Source organism: Apteryx mantelli, chromosome 1, assembly GCF_036417845.1.
Source record: "Apteryx mantelli isolate bAptMan1 chromosome 1, bAptMan1.hap1, whole genome shotgun sequence".
Taxonomy (NCBI): domain Eukaryota; kingdom Metazoa; phylum Chordata; class Aves; order Apterygiformes; family Apterygidae; genus Apteryx; species Apteryx mantelli.
The window spans coordinates 99630709-99657519 of record NC_089978.1 but is presented as its reverse complement, the minus strand read 5'-3'; the positions used below and the strand labels follow the sequence as shown (position 1 = coordinate 99657519).

At 40.7% G+C, this 26811-nt stretch overlaps 1 protein-coding gene across 5 annotated transcripts in view; it reads right to left on the bottom strand.

Moving 5' to 3' along the window:
- Positions 1-6720: 6720 nt before the first annotated feature.
- The window catches only part of WDR4 (WD repeat domain 4), a 24188-nt gene continuing 4097 nt past the window's right edge, over positions 6721-26811 (bottom strand). For 4 of the 5 annotated variants that reach the window (XM_067298361.1, XM_067298356.1, XM_067298335.1 and 1 more), the window contains 9 exons: positions 26585-26731; positions 23692-23848; positions 22995-23107; positions 20434-20494; positions 18967-19065; positions 13084-13148; positions 11358-11541; positions 10382-10451; positions 6721-7843 (listed from right to left, as the gene is read on the bottom strand). In XM_067298361.1, coding sequence (XP_067154462.1) covers positions 7665-7843; positions 10382-10451; positions 11358-11541; positions 13084-13148; positions 18967-19065; positions 20434-20494; positions 22995-23107; positions 23692-23848; positions 26585-26731 — 1075 coding nt within the window. In that variant the 3' untranslated portion in view covers positions 6721-7664. The remainder of the gene's footprint in view (positions 7844-10381; positions 10452-11357; positions 11542-13083; positions 13149-18966; positions 19066-20433; positions 20495-22994; positions 23108-23691; positions 23849-26584; positions 26732-26811) is intronic. The other variant, XM_067298369.1, reaches the window with a different exon arrangement.

Genomic DNA, 26811 nt, shown 5'->3' with positions numbered 1-26811 from the left:
CTTTAACAAAAGTCACAGGAAATTCAACAGCGCAAACATATACCGGACCACTTACCGTAATTAGCTCTTTCCATATATTTCCCGGACAAGTATTATCTCTGAAAAACACTGATAGTCCCAGCTCAAGATACACTCATATTTAGGAAAAAGTACACTCTAGCAGAGACGTTCTTTTAAATACTAGTGCAAAAATATACCCAAGAAAAACAGCTTGCTCTCTTAAGATTATGCAATATAAACATTGAGGTCTAGCATACAAGATTACAGTGAACTTTAAGTAGAAAGTTGGAAGAATTTGCATTTCTCTAAAATCATCTAAGTCAAAGAAAGTCTAACACGGGCTGCTATCCTTTCATAAACCCTTTTAAATTTGTTTTTAACAAGTTTATGTTATGCATGTATGACAGTCTCAGATTAAGTCTGTCTTCATACTGAGAGTCGAGTCCCTGAATTACTGCATTTATTAGGACTCCATTTCCTAAGACTTGAACTGATTTCATGCCAATGTTAGGTGGAAGTAGGGACACAACACAGCTGTTAAGGGCTGTCAGAGTTTGGAGAAACAAACAAGTGAATATAAGGATTTTCCTGGAGAGCTATCTGTTAATAGAAACATGGGAGACTGCATGACTATATTAACTATGTTTGCTTCTAGCCATATTTGCTTCATGCTGATTCTCTGGAGTGAATACATCCACCTAGCTATCATGTACTGTTTGAATTAAGTGTTCAGTAGCACCTAACTTCCATTTCCAATGAGCATCAGTCCCACTGGCTTTAATAAACTCTATATACTGAATGTCATTGAGGTTCGAGGTGGTAAATACCAATAAGAAAATGGGGTAGCCACTATGGATGTTCAGTTTATATGGCTGGGAACATCTTTCTCACGCATGTTCAAGTGCATGTTATCCCTATTGAGAGAAAGGGGAGAAGAAAAATTTCTGCAGTATTAAAAAAAGGAAAAAAAATACCTTGCTGGTGCTGTGGTCTTTCTTAAACATGAAGCATCAGGTCACAAACACATCCTCAATCAGTGTTAATGGTTACTCACAGCTGCAGCACAGCTTCCAAGGCACCCCCAACCAGCTACAGCTCGATTTGGAGACAAGCTCTGCTGGTATTTTAGCTGCTAAGCCCTGTGGGACCCAGTGGTGTTGCACCACAAGCTTGCCAAGCATCATGCATTACATGCAAGACTTGCACAACCACCACATGTGGTGAGGCGTGTGCCCCCGCGCACTGGGCAGAGCTGCCAGCATTTCTGCTGGCTGTCGGTGGCATGCCTTGCTGGGTGATTCAGCAGCAGAGAAGGGTAAAGCTGGGGAGAAAAACAAAGGGAAAGAACAATCACAGTGCAAAGCCAAAAGCCCAACCATTCTTGTTTGGAGCTGCAGGGATGGAGATCAGTTCCAGTGAGAGACATTTTGTCTCCTCACAGCTCTTGGTTTATCTCCTGGCTGTTTCCTCTCCCTCCAGAGTCATGTTATTCCCTGAGAGGGTTTTTTTCCCCCCCACAGAGTTTCTGCTCCAACATCAACCTGGCTGCAGAAAGGGGATGTGCAGAAGGTCATGGAGAAAAAATTAATGATGTGGCATTTTAAACAATGAGGAGTAGAAATGCTTTTCCTTACAGTTTCTTCTTTAGTACTTGCAGGACTTCCCAGAGATGCATGATAACTTCAACAAAATCATTGAAAGCCAAGAACTATTGGCCTCTAAACCCATTCAATTCTCTAGCCCTTTTTCTTTCCAACCTCTGTATCTACAACTATTTTGACAAAGTGTTCAGCCTGTTTTTTCTCAGTTGTGAACTATCACCCTCAGGCTGAGTCATCCTGGCTGTGTTCACACCACATCACCAGGACTGACGTCAGCGGGGACAACCAGGAAGAGTTAAGCCCATAGGGCTTTCCTTTTTCAGATCAAAGCACTTCATACAAGGTCTTCTAGTGAAGAAAACTGAAGCAGAATTTGGAGCCTATCAAAATCTACGGCAACTTTGCAAATCTACGGCCTGAATGTAAAGCAAGCATATGGTACCTTGACTTTTTTTTTTTTTAAAGGGACATTTTTTTATGGATGTGTAGAAAAAATGTGCTTTCCTAAATTTTGTTAAAAAAAAATATAAGCGGTATTCTAAAATGTGATACTTGGCTGCATTTCATTAGGATTCCTTCCTGTGAGAACAGATAAAAGGTCACTGTTCAAAGATGCAAGGCTGAAGGGGTTTCAGTAAAATCTCAACAAAAATGGAGGAAGGGTATGTTTCCATTTAAAATGCTGAGAAAAATGAAACTCAGTATTTCTTCAACTTTTTTCTCACCAGTATTTTGAAGGACGTCTCAGAGTGTCAGCATGTAACAGCTCCTGACTAGTTAATGGCAGTCACTTCTAGTAAAGAAAATCAGTTTTCAAATGAAGTGCCATCCTGGCAGTATCCAGGAAACAGTGCCAGAACAGTTGCATGGCTTTGTACCACACCTAAACACTGAATGAAATACCAAAAGAGACTGCAGAAGAGAAGGGAACACCACGTAACAAGCACAGGGTAGACCAAATATCATGCCCCTGCTGCAATTTGCTTATTTTGGGGTGGGAATTGGCTAGAGGTCAGCTCTAAAAATGTGGAGGGGGGGGGGGGCTGTGAAAAGGAGATGAGAGAGGAGCCTGCTGTGAGAAAAGGTGGAAGAGCAGCAGTGTAAGGAAGAGGAGGGGGCTACTAGAGAGCCAAGTGCCCAGCTGAGACCTCAGGAGCAGCTCTCCAGGAACAGCTCCATGGGGATTAGCAGGTTGGCAGCTGACACGCCACCTCCAGTCTCTGGCTCCCCCCAGGCCCCAGGTGAGAGCCAAGGCAGGCTCAGGGCACCCAGGAGCCCCAAGTGGGGCTGGCTCCTGCTCCCCAAGGTGGGCAATACTGGGCCAGAGCCCCCAGCTTGGCACACTGCCTTCCCCTGCTGCAACAGCCTTCCCCGAGGGCTGCAGCAGTGGTAAGCAGGCTACAGGCAGCCTGCTCCAAAATACTGCCTTTCCCTGCCTGGGGAGAGCTGGGGAGCTTGCAGCCATTCCCCCTGGCCTCCCAGGGTTTCCTAGCAGCTGCCCTCCACTCAAAAAGCATCCTCAATAGCTGACCAGGAGCATCCAACCAGCTTAAGACTCGAGTCTGGTGCAAAGGCCAAACCCTGTGCTGAAAGGATCTGGAGATCGCCCTCCACAAACGTCAGTTCTTCCACTTACCCTTTCCCCTTCTGGCCCATCTGGAGCAGATCTCACTGGGCTTGCTAAGGAGCTGTGCTCTCAGCAAAAACAGGAGCCTCTTCAGGCCATGTAGGATGAAGGCCTGTATTCAAGTGCAGCACTCCAGGCATTTGACCAAAGAAACCCCTACTAATCATGATTAGCACACCAGAGCTCAGAAGTAAAGTGAGGTGAGCTTAACTAAATGGCCTACCAATACTCATTGCAATAGTTTGAGGGTTCACAGTTCTGCTATAAAATTACACCCTAGCTGACACACCCCCTTCATGCTGGGTACAAATATATTTTGGTTCAAGCTCAGAAAGTGAACATGAGCAAGTGACATCAGATTTACTAGAAATAGTTCAAACACCAGGGAGAGGAGTATTGTCCCACTCTCTAGAGCAATGGCATTTACTCCTTTTTAATGATTTGGGGGTGCCTAACCATTTTCCATTCGAGGTACAGGCACACTACAGTGCATTAGGCAGCCTTCTATCAACAGCTTCTTTTCTCTAATCACTTTTCATAGACCCTTTGGGAATATCCCTGCAGACATATAGGGGATCACAACTTTGGGTCAAGAACCATTGCTGTGCAGAAGAAACAGATGAAAAGGAATAATAAAGGACAGGAAAATTTCCAGGAAAAAAAAAAAATCTGGATCATCTGCCAGATATCACATCCCATGTCACTCCCACACACTGTGACCCATGTCCGAGTTCAAGCATTGGAAGAGATTTTGCATTTCCTCCAGGACAGCTGTCAGGGTGAGGATAACAAGGGTATCTCACAGCAAGTGAAGAAAATTGCTGAGTTTTATCCTGTGCTTAAAAAAAAAAAAAAAAAAAAAAAAAAGGGGGGGGGAATCCTGCAGGCATAGGAATTGCCAAAATGAGTCTCTTATCCTTTAGGATTTAAGAGCTTCAATTTTCATGCTGAAGCCCTGTCTAAAATCTGTAACCAACAAACTGTAAGCAGCTCCCAGTGAACTCCTTAGAAGATTTTCTTCTCTATTAGTGTTTTGTTTAACCATATGAACTCGTAACACAACATCAAAGCTGCTAAGGAGAAATTAGGGTTGTACAGAAAGCCCTGTAGTGAGCAGGATATGGCAGAGAAAGCTGGTGAACTGCCTTGTCAATCCCTGCTGGAGAGCCCTGCATGCTCTCAGCCTCCAGCATCCCTGCAACTCTCCTCATTCAGGTAAGAGCGTAAGCAGCAGTACCTGGGACTAACTCTGGTTATCTCAGCTGGCCTGGCTAAAGCAGTGATCTGATGACACACAACACCTGCCTTTGGCTCCCAAGACCAGATCAAGAACAGTATTACCACACAACATGCAGAAATAATCCAATATAAACTCCTGTTGAAGATTCAAATTTGTTCAAAAATTTTGCAGAGTTTACTTCTTATCAGCAGGCTTTATGCTGGGAAAAGTATCATTTATCCACTAAAAGCCAGTAAAAAAGCTAGAAGTTTTGCATTCCCTGCCCTGTCTAGTTCACAAATAGTGTGAATACCTGCCCATTTCTGATAAGTTTGTACTACTGAATCTGCGCACTACCAGATCGCCTCACCTGAACAAACAAAGCTACAGCCTCAAGCATAGACCCTGCAGTGCTGTTCTCTCATATGTTAAATAGTAGTTTAGGCAGTGATCAGACAACCTTCTTAAAGTGGAGTATTAATTTACAGTAGAGTCATCCCAGACAGTAGAACAAGCAATTTTCCCTAAGGCTGATGGGAAAAGGCCTTACTTCTTACTATGTCCTTCTTGGAAAACCTATCCCAAAAACTTGTCGTACAAATGATCACCAGCTCCTGGATGCATTTAATGCTTCTCTGATTCTTTTGGTCAATCAGGATCCTCAGAGGGAGGATGCTTCAGGCTTGACCAATGTCTTCCATGTTTGAGTTTCCTTAATTGCCGCCCTGACTGCTCTCCTTAGACACCCCCACACACACCTTATACTAGATCAATACAAGAATTACAAAAAGTTTTAATATTTACCATCATTATATAACATATCTCAGTCTCCAAGTCATTCCTACTATTCATGTAACAAGCACTTCGGATTGTGTTTCTCATCTTTTCTCGAGGATCAAGAGAAAGGAGAATCAGTGTACTACTGCTGTGTTTAGTGCTCCAAATACAGTGAAAGTGTTTCATGTCCTATACACAACTATCCTTCAGAGGACTACAGTTACAGACTTTCTTAATCCTAGCCTCTAGTCTGCGCAAGACAGTGGTAAACCACTGATTCAACATCTCCCACTGGAGAAGGGGAGGCTGCAAGTTTTCAGCAACCCAAACAGCAGAGCCTCAGGCCTGCATTTGAGCAATAAGATTAAGCCTTTAATCACATTCCCAACCTAAGTCAAGCACAGCATTTGCTTCATTTATATGACATCACATGGGTACACATTACAATGATACACTGCAGAAATAATTATTTCTAATACACCAGTCAACAGTATGATCAGGAAACTACCCACTAACCACTAGGATGTGGCAAAGACTTTATGTAGCCCAAAAGCCTGCAGGCACATAGGGTCCTCAGACAGTAATCCTTTCCTAGGGTTATGTCTCTACACCAGGTCAGCACTCTGCAATGACAGTAAGAGCCAGCCCAGAGGTTCAGGTACTCTGTTGGAAGACAAAAAAACCCCCACCAGTTCAAAAGTCTTTGCTCCAGATTACATAAAGTCAGGCTGTCAATCTCAGCAGGCTTTTTAATAAAATGGCTATTGTACCTGAGAAGGTAAAACTCCTTGTCTAACCTAAACATATCCAACCACCACTTTCACTGTTGTACACGAGACTCCACTGAAAGTGTGATCCAGAAACACTAGATTCAGTGGTACCCAAACAAGATGCTTCAGATTGCTGGTATGCAGACAGTGGACAGAGGTGTTTGGATTGCTACGTTAGGCTGCAATCGTTGTGGACTTGGCACTGCACTCTTACATCGCATAACTGTACGTGCAGTAGAAACACTTAACATTTTGTTTGCATCAAGGCACCCCCTGCCAGAATTGAGGCCTTTAACCAGAACAGACAGCTCTGCTTTTGACACTTCACAAGTTTTGTGCAAAGAGACCTTTGCAAAGGCAACAGGCTCCTTACATAAAAGGAATTACTGAAAGAAATCAGACCTTGGAGGGCTTGGCTCTATACTAACACACACATGCTCCACTCTTAGGGAGCACTTCCAAACAAGGAATATGAAAATCCATCTGAAATCCTGTAGCATGAGAGACTTGGGGTCTGCAGGACCCACAATAAAGACAAGACTGCAATTTTGAGCAGATATAAGCAGCCAGTTCTGCTTCACTGCTGAACAACTGATATTCTCAAAGTAAGCTACAACTCCCCAACGTCTTACACAGTAACGTAACTAAACATTTTTGAGTGCAAAAATCTGTAAGTGTCCAGGATACTCCAGAGATGACAGCTATACAAAGAGACCTAGAGAACTATTCATGGTTCATAGGCTAATTCTTAATATTTAATAGATCATATAGATTTCTACACCCGGTTTTACAGTCTCAGCTGAAGTACATTAGATTCCATACAGACATGATGGCAGCTGGTAGAGGAATACATATCCTCTGCCTTGTGATGAAGCAACAAGCAATCCCAAAAGGCTCTTACTGATAACTGTTCAAAAAGATGTGTTTCTTGGCTAATTTCAACATGAAAAAGTTCTTGTTGAAAGAAGCAGAATGCACTCCAAGTATTGCTCATGGGCCTCTCAAATCATTTTCACAGACACACTAGGATCATATTGCAATAGAAGGATCTTCTTCCAATAGCACAAAGTTGACTGACACCTTTTACTTTTACTTTCCAGTGTATAAAATCTATTTTTATACTCCTTATAGAAATATGCTACAAGTAAGAAGCATTCAATCAGAACCTAGGCAGAAGCCCTACTAAATAAACTGAAGTATAGGGTAAAAACAGCTACAACTTTTCCTATACAGCAACAATTTTGCAATATCCCCTTTTCCATAACTAGTTACATTACATCAGTTATATTAGCAAACAAGCCTTAAAAAAAAAAAAAGTAAAAAAAAAATTACATCGAATCAGTGCACTTCCACCTGAAGAAGCAAGCCTGAACACAGTAGGCAAAAAGGAAATCCTGCTTCAAGGAAAATAACATCTCTAATATTCATGTATCATGCATCAGAGATTCTTAGAATGTACTGCTAACATTTTTATGCTGTTAGAAGCTTGGGCATATAGTAAATGCAGCACCTGCTGGAAGCAGGGTACTGTCATATCAAGCTACCTAAAAACCTCAATCTGAATACAAGTTTAAATCAAATGTTCCTCCATAATTTACATTTAAAAACAGTCCAGGGCAAGATCAGTTCCTTTCAGCTTGGTCAAAGTTACAAGCTAACAGTAGGTAGTGTCATAGCGATGATTCTTCAGTTTTAATCTTTTTTGTTTGTCCATTAGAACCATGTTGCAGATCCTTTCTTTTTTTTTTCTGCTGCTGTAACCTTTCCTCTTTCCTTTGTAGATAGGTGGCCATGTTATCAAAAGAAGCCTTGTAGAGACTGCTGTAGTGGCTCTCTGCACCAACAAAACCTGCAATTGCAGCAAAACAAGAACACAAGTGTTAATTCCCTTAGTGCTCTCATCACTTGCTTCCTGTATTGGAATTCTGTACAGTGGAATTTCCACTCATTCACTGTAGTCCTATCCATTTTATTAAACATCAGCTTTTATATTACTTAAGCCTGCTTTGTGTTTGGAAGCATCTCTCCTGCATTCACACAGCCGAACTTAGCCTCCATTTTTAGGCAAAAAATTCATACAGAGGCAGGCACCTGACTTTCAAGCAAACAGGGCACACAACTTCCTTTACATGTGGGACACTTGCAGAACTTCAAAACTCCTGTTTTTGAAACTACTGCTATAGTAACATTTTATTAGACATCCTTTTGGTATTCCTCCCCAGTACTTAAGCATTGCAAAGGGCATATGTTACATAACTGTTTTTAGCTGACTTATTTCCTAGAGTATTAATTTAAAATAAGACCAAAAAAGTAGAGTACAAATGGTGATGGGACAGTTTCTAACAGCACATACACATTTCTAGGCATTCACCCCTGATGGTTTTGCTACACTTTTGTGAATCTAGTATTAATCTAGCATAGTGTTAATCACAGCACCTCTGAGACTAAGTTTAGATGAGTTTAACAGATAACCAATCAGGTCATTTTTGTGGAGAACAGAGCAAGACTAGCAGGCTAGGTCCACGTTTCTAAATTGGTAGAGGATTATCTGACAAAACCAGTTGCTTTTAGTTCTCTTTGTATTCCTACCTTTTTTCCCACTTCCAGAAACTCTTAAAGGACAGAAGCATGGAAATCCAGTATTTGTTAGGGCATGGTCCTGAAGCAAGTTTGCTACCCCATAATAATGTACGTAGAGCAACCCCTGTTTCTTGGTACCCCCCAAAAAAAGCAAGCTTCCCTCTCTGGTACTTGGAAACATGCATGCTTTTACTTTTGAGGGTTTCACACTCACAGTAGAATAACCTGTTTATCAGCTTTGGCCTTAGCAGAAATTGCATTCTGTATCCATTCTATTCTGTACTTGACCAACCTGTACTAAATCTTGCAAGATCTTTTTCTGGCATCAGTTACAGCAGAATGTCAGAGTGTTCAATATCTATTTCAAAATTGATCTACATGTCTTAAAACCTACAGAATCAGCAATTAGGTGAAACAAGTTTATAAAAGGAAAAGGAGGCTATGCAAGCACTAAGAAGATTGGAATTCAGCAATATAATGATCACCTTCTGTAAGAGAAGTAACTACCTTTTCAAGCACTAATTATGCAGTTGGAATAAGAGCTCACCAAGTGAGCCTCCCCTCACTAATTAACAATAACAGACCCTGTCAACTGAGCAGTCCTTCTTTCCCAGCTGCAGATGCAGCAAGCTGTAGTAGATCATAGTAATTTGCTACACTGGCAAATTATTCTCAGAATGCGTTCCCCTGCCTGCTCTTTTTACTTCTCTGTTGTTCATCTTCATCCAGATCTCATACTTTTAACAACCTGCTTGGCTATAACTATCAAATCTGCAACATCTACATGCAAACATTCTCCTTTCCAAAGGAGCACTTGACTTCCTTTTACATTTCAAAGGCTGAGCACAACTTAATAACAGCTATACCCTAAGCCATCCAATACTAGATATTAAGAAGACTTTAAATTAGACTGCACTTTCCTGCAACTCTTCTGTCTACGTGGATCAATCATTGTTATGTACGACCTCCAAGGAGAGACTGAAAGCAAGCTAGTGACTGTAACACCTTTTTAAGGTTCCCAATCTCCCAGCAAAGTACATCCAGGAGGGAGAGATTTCAGTTAATCAGCTCTCAATACATGAGACACACACTAATATATGTCACATCCCTTTCCTACCTTGCAACAAACACTGCCATAATTTCAGCTTCTAAATACAGTTGGGTGTTCTTTTAAATACATAACCCTGGAAACATAGGTTGCTTACAAAAGAATAAATCACTTATTTTTATGCCAGGGTTTGGAGCAAAAAAATCAAGGATAAAACCAACCCTGATACGAACTGATTTCATCTATGATGATCTGATGATCCAGGGCCAAATCCTCCAACAGGCTCCACATAATCTGCCTTACCAAGATTGACTTAAAAGGCCCATCTTTACAATGAACCTGTTTCTTCCACAGCTACTCCATTCTTACTATCTCCACTGTACTTCTAGTAGTTTCACGTCCAGGGAAGAGACAAGAACACAACAGCATTTGCTATCACAGCAGTAAGACAGACTTCTGCAGCACAGTGACAGGGTGTTTACAATACATCCCTAGGCTAAGGTGTCTATGTAATTCAGATCTAGACATCTGCACCATTTTGTGCAAAGAGTAGCCTAAACACACTTTAATTTGTTATCTACACTAATCTCCACAGAAGGACTACAAATCACAGTGACATCCCAGAGGGAGTGAAGAAGCTGGAAAGATTAAGCAACTTCAAGAGTCAGTAAAACTGACCTGAACTTCTGATCTTGTTCCTAAACCTTATACTTCAACTGTAAAATTGCAGTTCCAGGGCCTTTAGGCCAAATTTCTCACCTTCAAACACTGTCCAGTTGTCATGAAGATATTTTGACATCTTCTGTAATCCTTTGTCATCAGTTACAGGCTGGGAAAAGAAGGAACACTGCATGATGTTTTGAGCATAATGAACAATGAATCTGACATTTCACAGTGCACTGGAAAATGCAAAGCCTCTCAGATGAGCACAGTGTAAGGAGAGTAAGTATAATCCCCCAGGATCTCTTAGGCTCCTCCTTCTTTCCAGGACTACTACAGAAACCTGACCTGAGTTTACCTGTTCTGCTGGGGAAGCTCAGCAGCTTGAAGGAAAAGAAAATGGATTCCCACCTACTAATTTGTGAGGAGAAAGAATTTCACAAGGAACACTTAAAGGTCAAAGAAAATACTTAGAAGTTTAATTTAAAATCACCTCACAACTATACCACTGTTAGTTTGGGACCTGCTAGGATAACAAGGGAGTTTCCGGTTGTTTAATAGTCTGTTACAGAGAACTTGATAGCACATTGCCCAACTTTGACTCCTTGTTCTCAATGATAATAACTTTAATCTTAATTCTGTCAGAATGCCTTGCCCTCCACAGGATCTATTGGAGGGATTCTTTTTCTTTTTTGTAACTGAGAAAAATCACAAGAAAATTTTGTTGTTTTGTGTTTTTAAAATCATCAAGTGTAGCACACACAAAGCAGAGGCAGTGGTTTAAAGTACTGAGTGCAATAGCTGACAACTACTCCACTTGATCCCACTATGCCACGTGTTAGCTTTTCAAGAGACGAGACTAGTAAACATAACGAGCTCTCCAGTAGCTTTGCATTACACACAGGTGACAGAAGTAGCATGAGATGTATCCAAGACTTAAGTCTCAGCTTCAGTCTTAAGACATAAAGAGAGAAGTTTGCCATTTAGGTTTCACAAAGCACTGTTTATTCTGCTTTCGCTGTGGCCTGAAGATGACACAAAACATCCATGATTTTAGCATGAGAAAAATATCTACCTTCCACTGTCCATCATCTGGTCTGTATAACAGAAGAGGGGCTTCGCTGTCTTCCTGTAAAATCCAGAAGTCTCCTGTTTCCTCAAACGCAATGTCCCAACCTTTATGTTTCAGAGAGATTTGCTGTCTGTAAACTAGCTGCTGGGCAATGGCATCAAGCTGAAAGATGTAGACTGTGGGAATACTTTTGAGAGAACAGATTTAATTACCATAATTACCAAATCCACCTACAGCCATCACTTGTACAGCAAACTGCAACCACCCACTCCAATTCCAAACACAGCCAAAGCAAAGTCATTGGCAATTGCAAAAAACACCGTAGCATTCCAAGTGCAGTTTGCTTACATGATCTGAGGCAAAAGCTGTAGATAACTTTTGAAAAGCCATTTGACATTTGGGTTATTTGAAAGAAAGAGCGGTCAGACTGCCTTTCCTTTAGAAGAAAAGGCAGTAAAGGGAATTTTACAAGGATTATTAAGGACTTCCATAAGAAGTGTTTTTTCATGGCACAAGTGGCCTACAGGGCCTATCTTGAAGGAACACCAGTAAAAATAAAACCAGAAAGAATTTCAGGCCAGGGGAGAGGAGAAGAGAATGAGAAGGACAGGAAATCTTAAAGTGGCTAAAGAACAAGGTTCAGGCACCAAAATGGCAAGGCAGTCATCTCCACCTCTCTTGTCAGCAACCATTTCTTCTACCAGACATGGCCTCTATGGACAAAGCTTCCTAACATCCCTTGGATAGGTCTACAGTGTACCAGGCAGGATCTCTCAGCTCCCTCCTGAACGTGCTACTATGTCTACATGACAACACTGTTTAGAAATGCTGGGCCATGGAGATGGAAATAAAAACATAACACGGAGTGTGGCGTGGCACCAGGGTTAACTAACACAGGTACAGCCCTCTGCTGAAACCACTTCCATTTCCAGAGCAAATTTGGATGCTCGTGCACAGAACTGCTAGGCCTGGCAGCATGCGTGACAGGAAGAAGCTAAGGTTTCTTACTCTGGCAAAGAGTAAGTTTATCAGGGGAACAGACTGCCAATTTCACCATACAGGCAGCTCTAGCAGTCTCCCCCTTTCCTCTTGCCAAGATTTTGTGAGCTAAAACAGTTTTCTTGGCAGGCTTAAGGGGCTGTGGAAAGAAAAGGGAAGAATGTTTATCCATCCCCACAAGACACTGCCCTGTGAGTTGGACAGTAAGGTTCCCCAGTTCCTGGCCCTGCTGCTCCCTAGTGCTCTTTCCTAATGAAAACACATATGTCTGAACCTAGAAGTCTATACAGCCTCTCCACAGTTTTAAACAGAAGTAACACTGTAGTTTTAAACATTTACAGGTGCAGAACATGGCAACAGAAGTTTGGGCGCTCCGGTGTCACAGCATCCTGAACAAACAGGACCCAAACTACATGGGTCCAGCACAGCAATTTCAGGAGACATTCTAAGTACTAGTTAGGGCTCTCATCCTAGCCTTGTTGTTTCCTGCAGCACAAAATTCTGCAAAAGCTAACTAAGCTAGGTAATGGTATAACTCAACTCTAAATTCAGATCAAGCACAATAAGGACTCACAGGTTTCCTGCAAGGTCACAGACATGCCTATGACACTCTAAAATCCAGAGTACCAAGTAGTTCAGACTGGGGGAAAGCTAAGTCATCCAACAAGGAAAGCTGTTCTCTCCTTTACAGGACTCATGAGACTTTAGCTATTATTCCATTTACTCTTACCAGTCGCATATAATGGCAACATAACCACCTTGACAGCAGTAGGCTATTCTTGACACAGTGTATTTCTATTAGGAAGAGGGAAAAAAAAAAAAAAGAAAAGAAAAAGAGACATCATTATAAACTAGCGACCATTTATAGGCAGAAAATTTATATTTAATTCCATGTCTTAGCCTTTAAATTTTAACAGCTGTCTTAAACTATAGCAAGCTAAGCAACATAATTACATTTAAACTGCAGTCAAATATATTTTTTGTACTAATGATTGTAGTTTTATGAAGTTTTCCACACTTCTCCCTTTGCGGTTATCTAGAGACCAAATGTAAAGGTTTTAGTGAACTACACTTAAGATACAAGCTAACAGATAAGACGCTGAAGGAGAATACACCATCTTTAAAAATTTCTCTCCTCCAATGTTTATGGTGAACATACCAACATTAAACCTGCTCAGCTAGAAGATCACACCAATAGCTTAGAGATTATAAGCACAAGCCATCAGAGACCATTATGTTTTGTTAAAAAGAGAACAGTGATGCATAGCCAATAACCTTGCTGGGCTGTCCCAGATTTCAACCAATATCTGGGTGAAGCCATACTGCTCAACAGGAAACATGCTCTGAAGAGCAAGGCAAGCCTGTCTCAGGACATTTTCTTCATTTAAACAAACCACTTTTAATTTAGAAGAAGTATAGTTTCATTTCAGGGGGAATCAGGGAAATGTCTTTGCTGGATACATCACACTACTTGAACTATATAGCAACTGATTTGAGGCTACCTGAGTGGGAATTAAGAACTTGGGGCTTTCTTTGAAAACAACTCTTATATAATGTGAAAGATGAGACTGCAAAAGCAAAAAAGCTGGCTCTAAAGTATTTAAGTAGTGATAACACCATCATTTCTGCCTAATAAAACCTTCCTGCCAGAGAAGCAGTGGGTCATCCCCTTTAGGGCAAACATGTCATCTGGTCACACTGATAGCAGAATTCAGATGTGCCCTTAAGTCCACTTTCCTTCAACCCCCTCCCAGCCTTCACCTCCTTCCCTGAGGTGACATTCATCACTGGACAGAAGCCCTAGTTCACCAGCACAAGCAGCTGAATTTGGGAGTAACCAAAGGATTTTACCCTTTGAGCTAGCAGCTGATGTACAGCATTGTCAGAGGACTTATTTTGGAATTCTGCAATCAATCTAGGAAAGCAAAACAAAGCTGCATAGCTTCCAAACATTCAAGACAGCAAGTTTAATACAAGAAACTAATGCTTTTGTCCACAGTACCCAATATGACTACCAAAAGATGAACAAACTGCACGAAAGTTAATTAACAGTATAAATATAGCCAAAAACAAGTTACACAGTGCACCTCCAGCAAGAGAAGAAAAGAATTCATTGTGTGATACAGTCTTTTGGAGGGGGAGATGATGGGGGAGGGGGGGAAGCAAGCAAGAACAGCAGCATGTACACTACCCAGCAGCATGTACTTCTCACTCACATACTTGATCATTTCTTTGGACAGAAGAACATTTTCTAAAGATCACTATCAAAAGAAAGATATGTTTAAGAGCTCTTTGGAACAGATGAGGCTACACTGCAGAAATATAAAGTGTTATTCCATAGTTGACAGTGGGACTCAGGCCTCCTGTATAACACAAGCATAAAAAAATGCTTATGGTTTCAAATACAGGATAGGATGAGGTTGAGTGGGTTGAATCAGCAAGGGTCACTGTAGCTAACACATCTAATTCTAATTATTGCAGTACAGAGCCATTTACACTGTAGCTTTGGAGTAGAACTGACAGGTCCTATTGTCAACCACCAGTGGGTTCTTTAGACATTTAAGAAAATAAGCCAAGATATTAAAAAAAAAAAGTTGATTTTTGTTTCTAATAACAAAGCTTCTCTCCAACTGTCTCATGGCAAACATGCAGGATGTAAAGGCAGTGATAGAAAGTACCCACCTATGTAGCTCAGTGCTTTGTCAGACAGACAAAGGGTTCTGTGAACTTGAAATATTCAGGAGCTCTCCCCCATCCTCACTGGGGGAGGGAGGAGGAGACTTTTTGATTTGAACCAAGTGTTATTCACAGCTGGGCAGAGACAGGAAAAGTCATCTTTTTTGCAGGCTCCTTCCTTTCTTTAACATAACACCAGGTAAGTTAACAATCACTGAAGTGAATGCAAGCCCCAGAAAAGTATCTTGACTATAAGCCTATGAAAACAGTGAACTTAAAGAAAAGCTACAAGAGAAGCCTGTGATGAACAAAAGTTCACTTGATACTCTCTTTACTTATTCAGTATTTATGTTCCAGTGTTATCAGCCTGCCAAGACTTTAAAATTAACTTTGATGTCATCTGTGAGAAGAAGAAACCCTATGAAAAATTAATGTATTGAAGCATTGGGGTGGAGTAGTGCAATTCATGTTCTGGACTTTAAACAAGCTTCTGTTGTCAGGAAGATCAGATGAGGTGAAAGCTCTGAAGGGGGAAAAATACTTGTGCAGCACTACAGAATTAGAGAATTACTCCTATTCTTGTGGGAAAATGAATGGGGGATCTGCAACCCTTCTGCTGAAACCAACACTACGCTGCTCAGGAACGCTCCTCATTTCCCAAAACATATTTTGCTTGGCAGATGATGAAAATAAACCCACAGTTACATGCTCATACAACCTGCCATTACTGATGAAACACAGTAATAATGAAATCATGTTGTTGCTTAGTGCATTCATAGTGGGTACCAATGGTACAAAAATAAAATTCAACTTGAAGCAAAAGAATAACCTATCTCCCAATCTGATCTCTGGTTGTCAGAGTCATTAGCACCCAGCATGCAAGTTATAACCGATAAAGTGCTGACTGAAGCGACTGTTCTGTTACATCCAGAAAATAGATGCCAGACTAGGTCGTGAAGATGATCTTTGCCCTTTGACACAGCTGTATGCACAGGACTGCTAAATATCACCACTGGACATAGTCAGCATTAGAAATGCCAGAGAAGGACAATGCCAGAAAAAACACAGGCTTCCTTTGGTCCTGCTGGCCATCAAGAGAGAAACAATCTCTCAGAATTACTATTTGAATAATCCTGCCTGGAACCAGCATGTCAATTATTAAGTATGTCATATGATATATTAATGTAATGGTCATACAGTGGTTTAAAACAGTGCAGAGCTAGTAAGACAGAAGTACATATTGACAACTGTCTAGCAATATGGCACACAGGTGGCACTCCATAGCATTAAGGTTTAAATCTGTCATTTATCTGTCTGTCATCACTGGGACTCTGCCTCATGATTGTTACAAACACATATAAACTCTGAAAGCCAACTGAGTCTTCTGCACCCTACAAGCATGATGCAAATCCAGTGTTACTAGAGACAAATTTTAAAAGGCCTGTAAGAATTGGCAATAAATAGAATTTTGCAGATTCAAGGAACAGGTCAGCCTGAGGTTTCCAAAAGGACCATTAGGAGACACACAGTGCACGCCAATGGCTAGAGGAATTGCAAAACATTGCAGGAATAAAGTTGATTAACTCATGCTCAGTTGGTGTGTTTTCCCTTTTTGTCATTGTTTACTCAGTGGGAGTAAAGAAAGAAGCTAATCAGACACTTCTGAAACAATCAAGGGCCCACACCTAATTTCTACTGAGAGACTTCATCAGCACATAGAGTAACCCACAGAAGGGACATTATCAGGTGTGTTAGGAGATGGAAAGTATTATTAAACTATGATGTTCTAAAAACTTCAAAAGCATTCTAACAGAGTTGAAGCTTTTCCTTTTGATCAGTTGCTGTTTGTTTTCTAACATTTGTTAGTTTACCCAGTGCCACCTTCCAGATTCATTATATAGTTTAGTATTATTTTGAACAAAGTTGTCTTTAAGCAATGGAGTTCAGATTCAGTGTGAGATCAAGCACCACTAACTCATGTGCAAGCTATCTTACTAAATGCTAACCCAGTCTAAGCAGCAATTAATATTTTTAAAGGTAATAATGTGACTTTCCTCTTCCTTTTATATTCAAGGCAAGTTACTTATTAGTCCTCAGTGGTCCTATAAAGCTAGAAAGCAAAGTATTTTAACATAAGACCATCCCTCCCACCAAAGGAAATACCTTGCAGCATTACTGAAGACACAGATTCAATGGATAACAAATTGTGCTGTTTGCAAACAGCGCTCATTAGCTGCATTTAAACACAAAGACTAAAAACTTTGGCTTGCAAACTCCCTGACCCACTTGTTTCTAAGAACACTATACTTGCAAAGTAACTTTGTAGGTTTACCCCAGTCTTAGTTTTTCCTCCAGTCTTAACCCCCACCACACCCCCAATCCTGCTGGACCCAGACTGATACCAGCTAGGTGGACTTTTGATCTAAGTCGGTACACCCATTCTTACCTTTCCTGCTTCTGAAAAAAACAGCAGTAGCTATTTCCAAAATGCAGAGTTCGAGGTCTAGACTCAAGCTGACATGAGCCAGAGACCTTGTCTATATGGACAGAAGCCGTTTGAAGTATATTTTCAAATTCAAGAGGAGGTTAAATTGTCCATATAGACATTACCATGAGTTCCTGCAAACAGGAACTCTAGGCCAAGAATCAAATGTCCCAGTATCTAAGCCGTACATTCTGTGATGCAAGTGGCTACCCTCAGGGGCTTATGTATAGATAGAAGTGAAAGTTGCATGCTATTACTCAAACACAAAGAACAACTTGTTCGTGTCCTCCACACAGAATAAACCTTGGGTTGTCTGGTCTCTTCCTAGGAGCTCAGGCCTTCCTTGTGTTGGGCTCCCAATTCAGTATCTGGGATTCCCACTACCCAAATCAGGCCACACCTATGCATACAGCAAAGAATCTCTGAGGGACCCGCAAGAGCAGTTCACGACTACTGGAAGAGACAGAGCAGAACACACTCAGAACACATTCAACGAGATTACAGTCTGGATATGAATTCTGTGATACTTTTGCCTCAATAACCATGCATGGCCACAGGCTTCCCTGTCATCGAACAACTGAAAGACAGCTATGATCTTCAGAGAAATAAATATTTTGAGAGATTCACATGAAAGAAAACCCACCCAGCAAGATGGGCGCTAAGATGAACAACTCAAATGACTCAACAGATTAGCACGTGGCTCAGAGGTAATGTTCACGGCAGGGACAAAACCAAGTTTTGTTTCATTTCGAAAAGACCACATGCCATTTCACATGACAAGAAAGAACAAAACCAGAGAGCAAATACTATCAGAACCAGTGCTCACATTGGATGTGTGTCACATTAGCACCTCGAGCATGTATATATTGCACTATTCACATACAGATTGCAGGATAAGGAGAGCTCTTGGAGGATGCTCAGTTTTCACACGCGACTTTTACATTTTTATTTTGGACAAAGCCCAGTTTCAAACAACCCATAATAACAAGCCTAGTGATTACACAGGGCAATGCTCTTTCAAGTAACTTGTTACAAACACTACAAAACTGCTTTTTGCTCAGATATAATTTCAAGTGGTGTTAAATCTGCTATTTTAATATTTTTAAAATGGGTTAATTTTTAGATCTTTCTAGCTTTATAGAATATTTTCTGACTAAGAGCCTGAGGCATTTTTGCTATCCAGCTTGCAGAACTTATATTTGGGAAGAATTACAAAGAGCTTCTTTTAGTCACTGCTTGGCATTTTTAGAAATGCACATGAGACATGAATGAATTTCAGGGACTTTCTTCCTTTCTCCAAATTCCAGCTATTCTAACAGTTTCTAGGCCTTACAGAACTGCTGTAGGAAGGGAAGCACTCCTAACATAAAATGCAAGAAACATGATTGGGAGTTACAAGGTTCAGGAGGACAGCAAAAGCAGTAACACACACAGCTTATCATGTAGCCATACCTGGTCAGTTTTGGTTGCTTCAGGCTCACTGACACTGCTTAGATGACAGCAGTACACTTCTTTCCCACTTCTGTACTCCCAAAGTCGCACAGTACAATCCTGGACAGATTCAAGTGGACACAGGTTGATTACTAACTACCTCAGGCAAAAAGAGGCCACTTGTGGCCTTCAGCTAAATCCTATTTCCCTGAACAGCTTCCCACAGAAGTTGCTAAATAGTCATTTAGTTAAGATCTCAAACTGCAGATAAAGCATTTTAATTAACATAATTTTTCCCTTCAATTTTAAATTATTCAATCACGCTAACTTTAATTCTCTCTTTGAAGTGGAAATTGGGTAGCTAGAGGATCGGATTTCAAGTCTGTCTCAAATAGCACAGTAATACCTGTGCTCAGTATTTTAATGGCAATTCTTTCAGGTTGCCCTTCTCCTCCCCTACTCTTATTATCAATCAAATTCTCATTTGATTTAGTAACCTCCTGGAGAGAAACTAAACACCTCTCTAGAAAAACAGAGTCATAAAAGAATTTCCTAAGAATGAAACACAGCCCTAACAAAGCACAAAACACTAACACTAGAGATGCTTAAAGAGGAATTACAGAAGAACAAGAGACAAGAGCCTTAGGGAAGCAATAGCAGCAGTTGAAACCAAATGCTAAGAACTGCCACAACCTTCACAGAAAATATTTTTTTCTTCCTATGCAGCTTTGGTAGTCTGAGATACGAAGAATATTGTTTCCTTGTTAGGTCAACTCCATCTACTTACTCTTTACAGTTCTGGCCTGACTGCAGGAGACCATCTATTAAAATAAAAAATTAAAAAAAAAGTGGGGGGGGGGGAGGAGAGGGAGAGGAAAAACTCACTTCTTCAGCTGTCATCCAAGGCATTGTGCAGCACTGCACTGCAATCTCTACACAACACACACTGGACGTACTATGGGGACATACAGATGAGGACACAATTCAAAAGGAGTCTCACAGCAGAAAGCAAGTGGGAGAGGGAAGAGGGAACTGTTCTTTCATCTTAAGTGCCGTAAAGAAATCTGGAATTCAAAGGCCATAAATTCTCAAGACACTCATTATCATGGCGGGCTGGCATAATATTAATTTGCTTCAAAGTTGTTTAAACAGTCCATTGATTAAAGTTCATCTGTGCTCTGAAGCAAAAGTTAATGATGAAGAAATATTGAGGACTTTCTGATTTCTCCATCCCAAAGATGTTAATAAGCAGCTAGCTTTGTTATAAACACAGTAAAATGGCTCCTATATGATCTAGCAATAGAATGGCTAAACACAGAACAGAAAGCAGAGAAAGGGAGTGAGGGTGAGAAGAAAGGGAAAGCTGGAAACCAAAGAGAATTTATTCTCAGAGTCCCAGGGGACTAGGAGGCAAGCACAAGCAGATAAAAGTTTTTAAAGTCTAAACTTTTAAGAAAAATACCTTCTAGAAGAAATTGCAATACGTACCCCAGAAGCTGACAACAGCAGATCTGGATAGTCGGGTATTACAAATATTTTGCTTACAAACCTAAAGGGAAAGTAGTCAAAAGTTGAACTTTGTTGCATGACACTCTGGTCTTTAAACACACACAATAAGAGAACTCATCCATTTTAAGAGAATCTTACAATAACTAAACAGACTGATTCTCCCCATCAAGCTAGTTAAGAGGAAGATAAAGTACATCTACTATACTTAGTATAGTATATATACACTATTCATAGTGACCTACTTAATAGAAAAAATATTTTCCTACCCACTGACCTCCTCCTGACTGAGGAGAGCTTTGCTATTTAGACCAAAAATATCAATGGAGACAGATGTACTTGGGTTGCATGTTCCCCTTCCTCAATTCATGATCCACATTAAAAACAATAATCATCAACAGCTGTTTTCAAAACACATCATTGGTGATGACTCATATTTCAGAATACAACATCTCCTCCGTTACAGCTGGAGATCATTCAAAAACAATCTTTGTGAAGTTTTAAAACAAACACACAGCAATGTACCAACAGTGTCTATAATCAGCTGAAAACCTTGTTATTCAGAAGTATGTAATATTGCTATGTCTACGATGACTTGTCTTTGCGGAGCAAGAAGGACCTGAACTTCTGGAATTTCTTATTATTTTGGAGCTCAGCAACATAAAATGTAGTAGCCTGACTAGAACATTATCTGAGTGGGCAGTCTTGCTTCTGAAAATGGGCGTAACTTTAAGGCCTTTAAAAAAAAAAAAAAAAAAAAAAAAAGGAAAAGATTTGGTCATTGTAATACAAGCTCCCATGACAAAGCAGAAATGGCAGGTGCATACAACCATAACAGATTCAACAAGAATCATCAAGCACACCATTAAATGAGGAAAACCCAGGAGTGTGAAACAAGACAGAACAATTACAGCTGCTTTATATACTCCTTTACTTATTCATTCCTTATTTAAATATTGAATTTTTAAATACATTTAAACCAATTTACACTAAGTGCCTTCCCATTGTGCAACCACTAACGAACTCTTTGTGTGGGCACAACAGCCCCTGTTTAAAAGTGTTTTTCTGAACATCAAGTTCTATATTCATTAGAAAGTACAACTGTGTACACAGTAGGCAGAGAGATCAGACATGGCTGTGTAAATATGCTACAGAAACCTATCTGATCAAAGGCTACTTAGATCTTTAATATGTGAAGTCTGCTGCTTTTAAACTATGCCAACTCTACACAGGTTAGGCTACCAAATGATTTTACTAATCTTTGTCCTAAAGACTTTATTAAAACACCTTGCTGGGTAGGTTTCAATGGGTTGCTGCCTGTATCTCAAGCTCCCCAGTCTTACTTTAACCCTTGCCCCTGATATAGTGAGTTGACCGCTCCAGGTTGTGTCATTTTGTGAAGGAACGTGCCTGAAGGGTGGTGCTGCAATCCCTAAATAACCCAGCAGCCAGGCAAGCAGAATTATGCATGCTCTCTGCCCTATGCAGGGTCATGTCTTCTCTGCTACCCTGTCACTGTGGACTTCAGAATGTAGCAGTGGCCGCAGCAAAAACCTTGCACAATCCCCTCCTACCCAACTTCTCCCCCCCCACCAAAAAACAACACAATGTCTCCAAAAGCCCACAAGACAAATATAGATGGAAGGCAAATTCAAAAGACTTTAAAAAAATACCACAACTGACAGTCATTTTAAGAGGCAAAATATGGATGGAAAAACTCTTTTAAAGTCTATTTGCCATTTGAGTTTTCCTTCCTCATGGGAGGACTACTGAGAGGAAAAGGGAAAACACAGTCCCTTCTGTAGACTAAAAAGAGAGCATCAATATACCAGCTAGAAGACATTGCCTATTCTTATATCAAAAAAAACTACTGTTCTCCTAGCAGGTCAGAGCAGATCTGAATTACATCAGTATAGCTGGCAGATTGTTTTGCTGCCTTCCCATCCTCAGATCACTGTACTGAGAAGGAAAGGAAAAAGCACCCTTCCTTTTAAAGCAGAGGGAACCCTGCATCCTGCTAGACTTAATAACACACCACAGCAACATTCTCGTGTAGGAATGTCCTCCATGATCCATCTTCCACCTTCTATTTGTCTAACTGTGGTTGCCCACAGCAAAAGAACCAACCTCAGGAAAAACACAAAAAGTCTCTTTTTCTCAGCTACTAGAAAGACAAGGAAACTACATTAAGAAGCGTGATTCCTAGAATCTAATTTATGAGATCATTCTGTAGCCTCTAGCTCATTGCAGTCTAATGTCTAGGCAGGCAGTGCTCCATTCTTCCTATTGATACAGCTGGGTTTTTTATCTGTATTACCCTACTACCTCCAAGCTTGAGCTTTGCATCAAGATGCCATTAGAGTACAGTCTGCTCAAACAACAAAGACTTGTCCTTCTTAAGACTAAGGTAGGCTCTATCCTGAACTAACAACCCCCAGTCTCTGGAGTCTGTAACCTAGGTCTAGCTGTTGCTTAATGTGATTTGGGAAAACAAGTACTTCATCCATCCAGGCACAATGAAGATTTGCACACAGTAAACTTACTCTTTGTGTCCCAGACAGTAGGATACAATGTTATGAGGAGCCTTAGCCAAACTGACCCTGATCTTCTCATCTCTATCCGCAGTTAAGATATACCGGTCATCAGGACTCAGCGCCTGTTGGTAAAGACAGAGTTTTAGCGCCCAGTACCTGAATATTTGTTTTAATGCTTTTCTTCCTCACCAGGAAAAAGAAAGCAGTAAACTACCCATTTCTCCCTACTCTGAATGGCAGGTGTAAGCATTAAGCCACACATTTCCACTTACAGTAGAAGCAAATCTTTGTGACAGTAACTTTCTTGCTCGCTAAGACAAGCGGCACTGACTACTGAGTCCAACGAAAGCCACTGAACTCCAGGAGGAGTACAGCAGAAATCCCACTGCATCTTAAAAAGAAAGAAACTTGTCATACTGAAGAGCTAAACTGACATGACTGAACTGGGTAAATTCCCAGAATTTTTGAACAATCACACTCCCAGAACAGACAACCCATGTGTTTCCTTTCCAAACTCCATGTTCAGACACAGACTCAGCAGAAAGAAACACAGGTCATTTACTTGGTTTATACCAAAGGGGACTAGAAGATCTCGGGGGCGGGGAGGGGAAGAAACCCCAACGTTGGGACTGGGACAACAATGAAAAATCCAAACACAAGTATGCAAGCAAGTTTGTATGGAGGCTGCATGGAGGCACATACTTACCACATCCAATAGCAGGGACAAGTGACCCAGTTCAAGTTTTCCTTCTGTTTGGGGTTCCGTTATTGAATAAGAATAGACATCACCAGATTTATCTGCAACCAGAATCTTATCCTCAGCAGCTGTAATAATCAGGGCAGTACATCTCCTATTCACAGATCTGAAAGCAAAATGGCACAGCTTGAGCAGTTTCGCGTGGCAACTTCAGCAAGTCTGGACTCAGATCCAGTTAAATACAAAGACCAACAAAGACTGTCCAAGAAGTTCTCATCGTATGCCACATCCCTGAAATGACAGCAATGACAATAATGCTAAGGGAGGGTGGATGGGAGAGGGGGGAGAAAACAGGACTTTTAAATCCTATTAAATGAATATACTAAATAATTGCATATGCCTGGGGGGTGGGAGAAAGAAGAAGACAGCATTAAAACTGCATGCCTACATTTTGCTCAGGTATTTTCTGAATGGAGCATTTGACTAGGCAGCTGGCCAGTTCTCTAAACAAGGCCTGGTAGACTTCCTTGCACTCTCCATAACAAAAATACAAGCTAAACACATTGGGAAAAGAAGGCAAGGTGGGAACTCTCTTAGTAAAAAGTCTTTTGCAATGACACATGTAAAAAGCTGTGTTGAAACCATTTCTCTAACCGCTACTTTGTACTGTAAAAGGAAGTCCTTCTTTGTGAGCCTTAAGCACTCTTCCTCCTCACATTCTTTTGCACTTTAACAGAGGCACAGAGTCTCAGTGTATCTGGTCCATACAAAACCCTGAACTCAAACTCTGCCTTCCCCACATCATCTGACAGTATCTTACAGTTACAATTGCTACAGGTAATGGTTTTCTCATGACTTTTCAGGTAAACATAAGGACCCTGTGTCAGAAAACAAGTTTTAAAATAGGTTTAATCATTTACTGTAGAGAAAGTTTCTGCACCATTACAGCTACTGTTATTACTGTTACACTTTTAGGTTTATAACACCGCTTTTCCAAACCCCTTCACGTGTGTTTATATAGGACTGTAGATACTAGAGTTCATAAGAAATGGACATTTCTATTCACCTGCTGCTGAAATTCAGCGACCTTTGAAGGTGAAAGAACATATATATTGCTCTTCATGTAGACAGATAAATAGAAATTCTAGTGCTTTTTAGTGACTGATAAAGGAATACCATAACAAGACATGGATACCGTAACAGGACATGGATGCCTATTAAGATGTCACAGGCTCAGACAGAACAACTTTGAAAGAGGTTATTTTGCCAACAAGAAAAATTCTTACTCCAGGTTTGGTTGTACTGCCTTTGCTCTTATGCACAGATTCAGAAGTTCCCCTCAACTGAAATGAATTTACTGCAAAAGCTAGCACTGTGTGAAACCTTTAATACAGCTTGCCACAAAACACTGCCATTAACAAGTTATGCAGCTCAACTCTGGCACTTCTTTTGTAATGCAGTGATCCTTTTGCTTGTATTCCCATTTTTCTAACAGGAGGCAGTGACATTCCCATAAAATCCAACTGTAGTCCTAGCTAACATTTTAGCAGAAAACCAAAATGTCAAACCATTATCCACAGGCATCTTACAGGCAGGAAGAACAGGGCAGAGTAGCAGGGGAAAAAGAATGCGAGAAGAAACAAGAGGACAAATTCACAGTCAGTCCAGATCAGGCACAGCAGACCCATACTGCCACAGCTAAGGATTAGCCGGTCACTGGAGAGAAATTATTCAAAGTTCACAGAGTATTATATCACCTGAATAAACTTACCAGTGACAGTACCATGCATTCCGAAAAGCAAGACAAACATAAGTGATTGAAAAGAACTCTTTCCCCAGCGAAAAAACAGTGCTCAGAGAGTTGTTTTATTTTACTTTTTTGTCCGAGTCACTAACACAGCAAAAAGGTGGCCATGTATTTTACAATTGAGAAAAAATAGTACTGACACAAAACTGTCAGGGAGTCTGGTTAAAGAGTAGTATTTGAAACTACATGAAATTCTTTTTAGTACAGTAGCAGACAAAGGGCACCCTTTTTAACTCAATGGGCTCCACAGTCTTCTCATCACAAGGAAAGAATGTTCTTAAAAATTAAGCTGAGCAGAACTTGCCATTTCTGAGGGTTTTTTTAAGTGCTTACTCACTACGACATTGGTTAACCTACCCAAGGTCCATCACACACTGCACCCCCCCAAAGACAGCCAAGCTGAGAGAAACTGCCAGAGCCTCACATTCATCAGAGACCACCAGAAGCAGAGACCTCGCTCACATGCTGAGTTATCTTCTCAGGAAGTCCTTCCTGATCCTCTTTTATACAGATAATTGTCACAAGCAGCAATGAAAAACTTGTAAATGAAGGACCTCTGGTGGACAGCTACAGACTATTTTCTCAGGAGGACAGCGCTACAGAAGGAAAACAGTTGGCAGCATCTCTAAAGGTATGTTCTTAAAACAGATTCACAAGCTCCCTGAAATATCCTCATTTCCAAATCTATCAGAGATCAACAGAACTGGACAATGCGCTCACTAAACTGTTCAGTATAGCTCTTAAAAGACCCAACCTTAACATCCACTAAGAACAGGTAAAGACTCAGTTCTTAAAGATGCAAATAACTAACTTTTGGAATAAGCAAAGAGATTTATCCTTTTCTTTGCCAAAGATACAAAAGCCTGCACTCCCAATCTTGGTGTGTGACATATCATACAGAACTTCTTGACAGATACCTTTGAAATCCCAAGAACATTAGACTTGTTTGAACAAGAACAAGGAGAGGGGGAAAAAAAAAAAAAAAGGAAGCACAGCAATAACAAATGGCTGCATCCCAAGAACTGCTATTTTATAGCTCTAAGTTACCAGCCACAGCTCCATAATGAACTGACATGCAATATCCTGCTTTCTTACCTGACACTAACACATTCCCATGAAGGCTTAGTATGGAACAGAATCAGATGTTTGTTGTCATCTGTCAAGGCAAAATAATTTCCTGATGAGGAGAAGGCAAAAGCTAAGATGTCATCACTTCCTTTATCTGCTGGTTGTCCACCCTGTCTAATATAGAGAAGGGGAAAAACAGGTTCACAGTCTGAAGCAGAGTTACTGAAATTCTTAAGAAGAGAAAGTTACTCTCA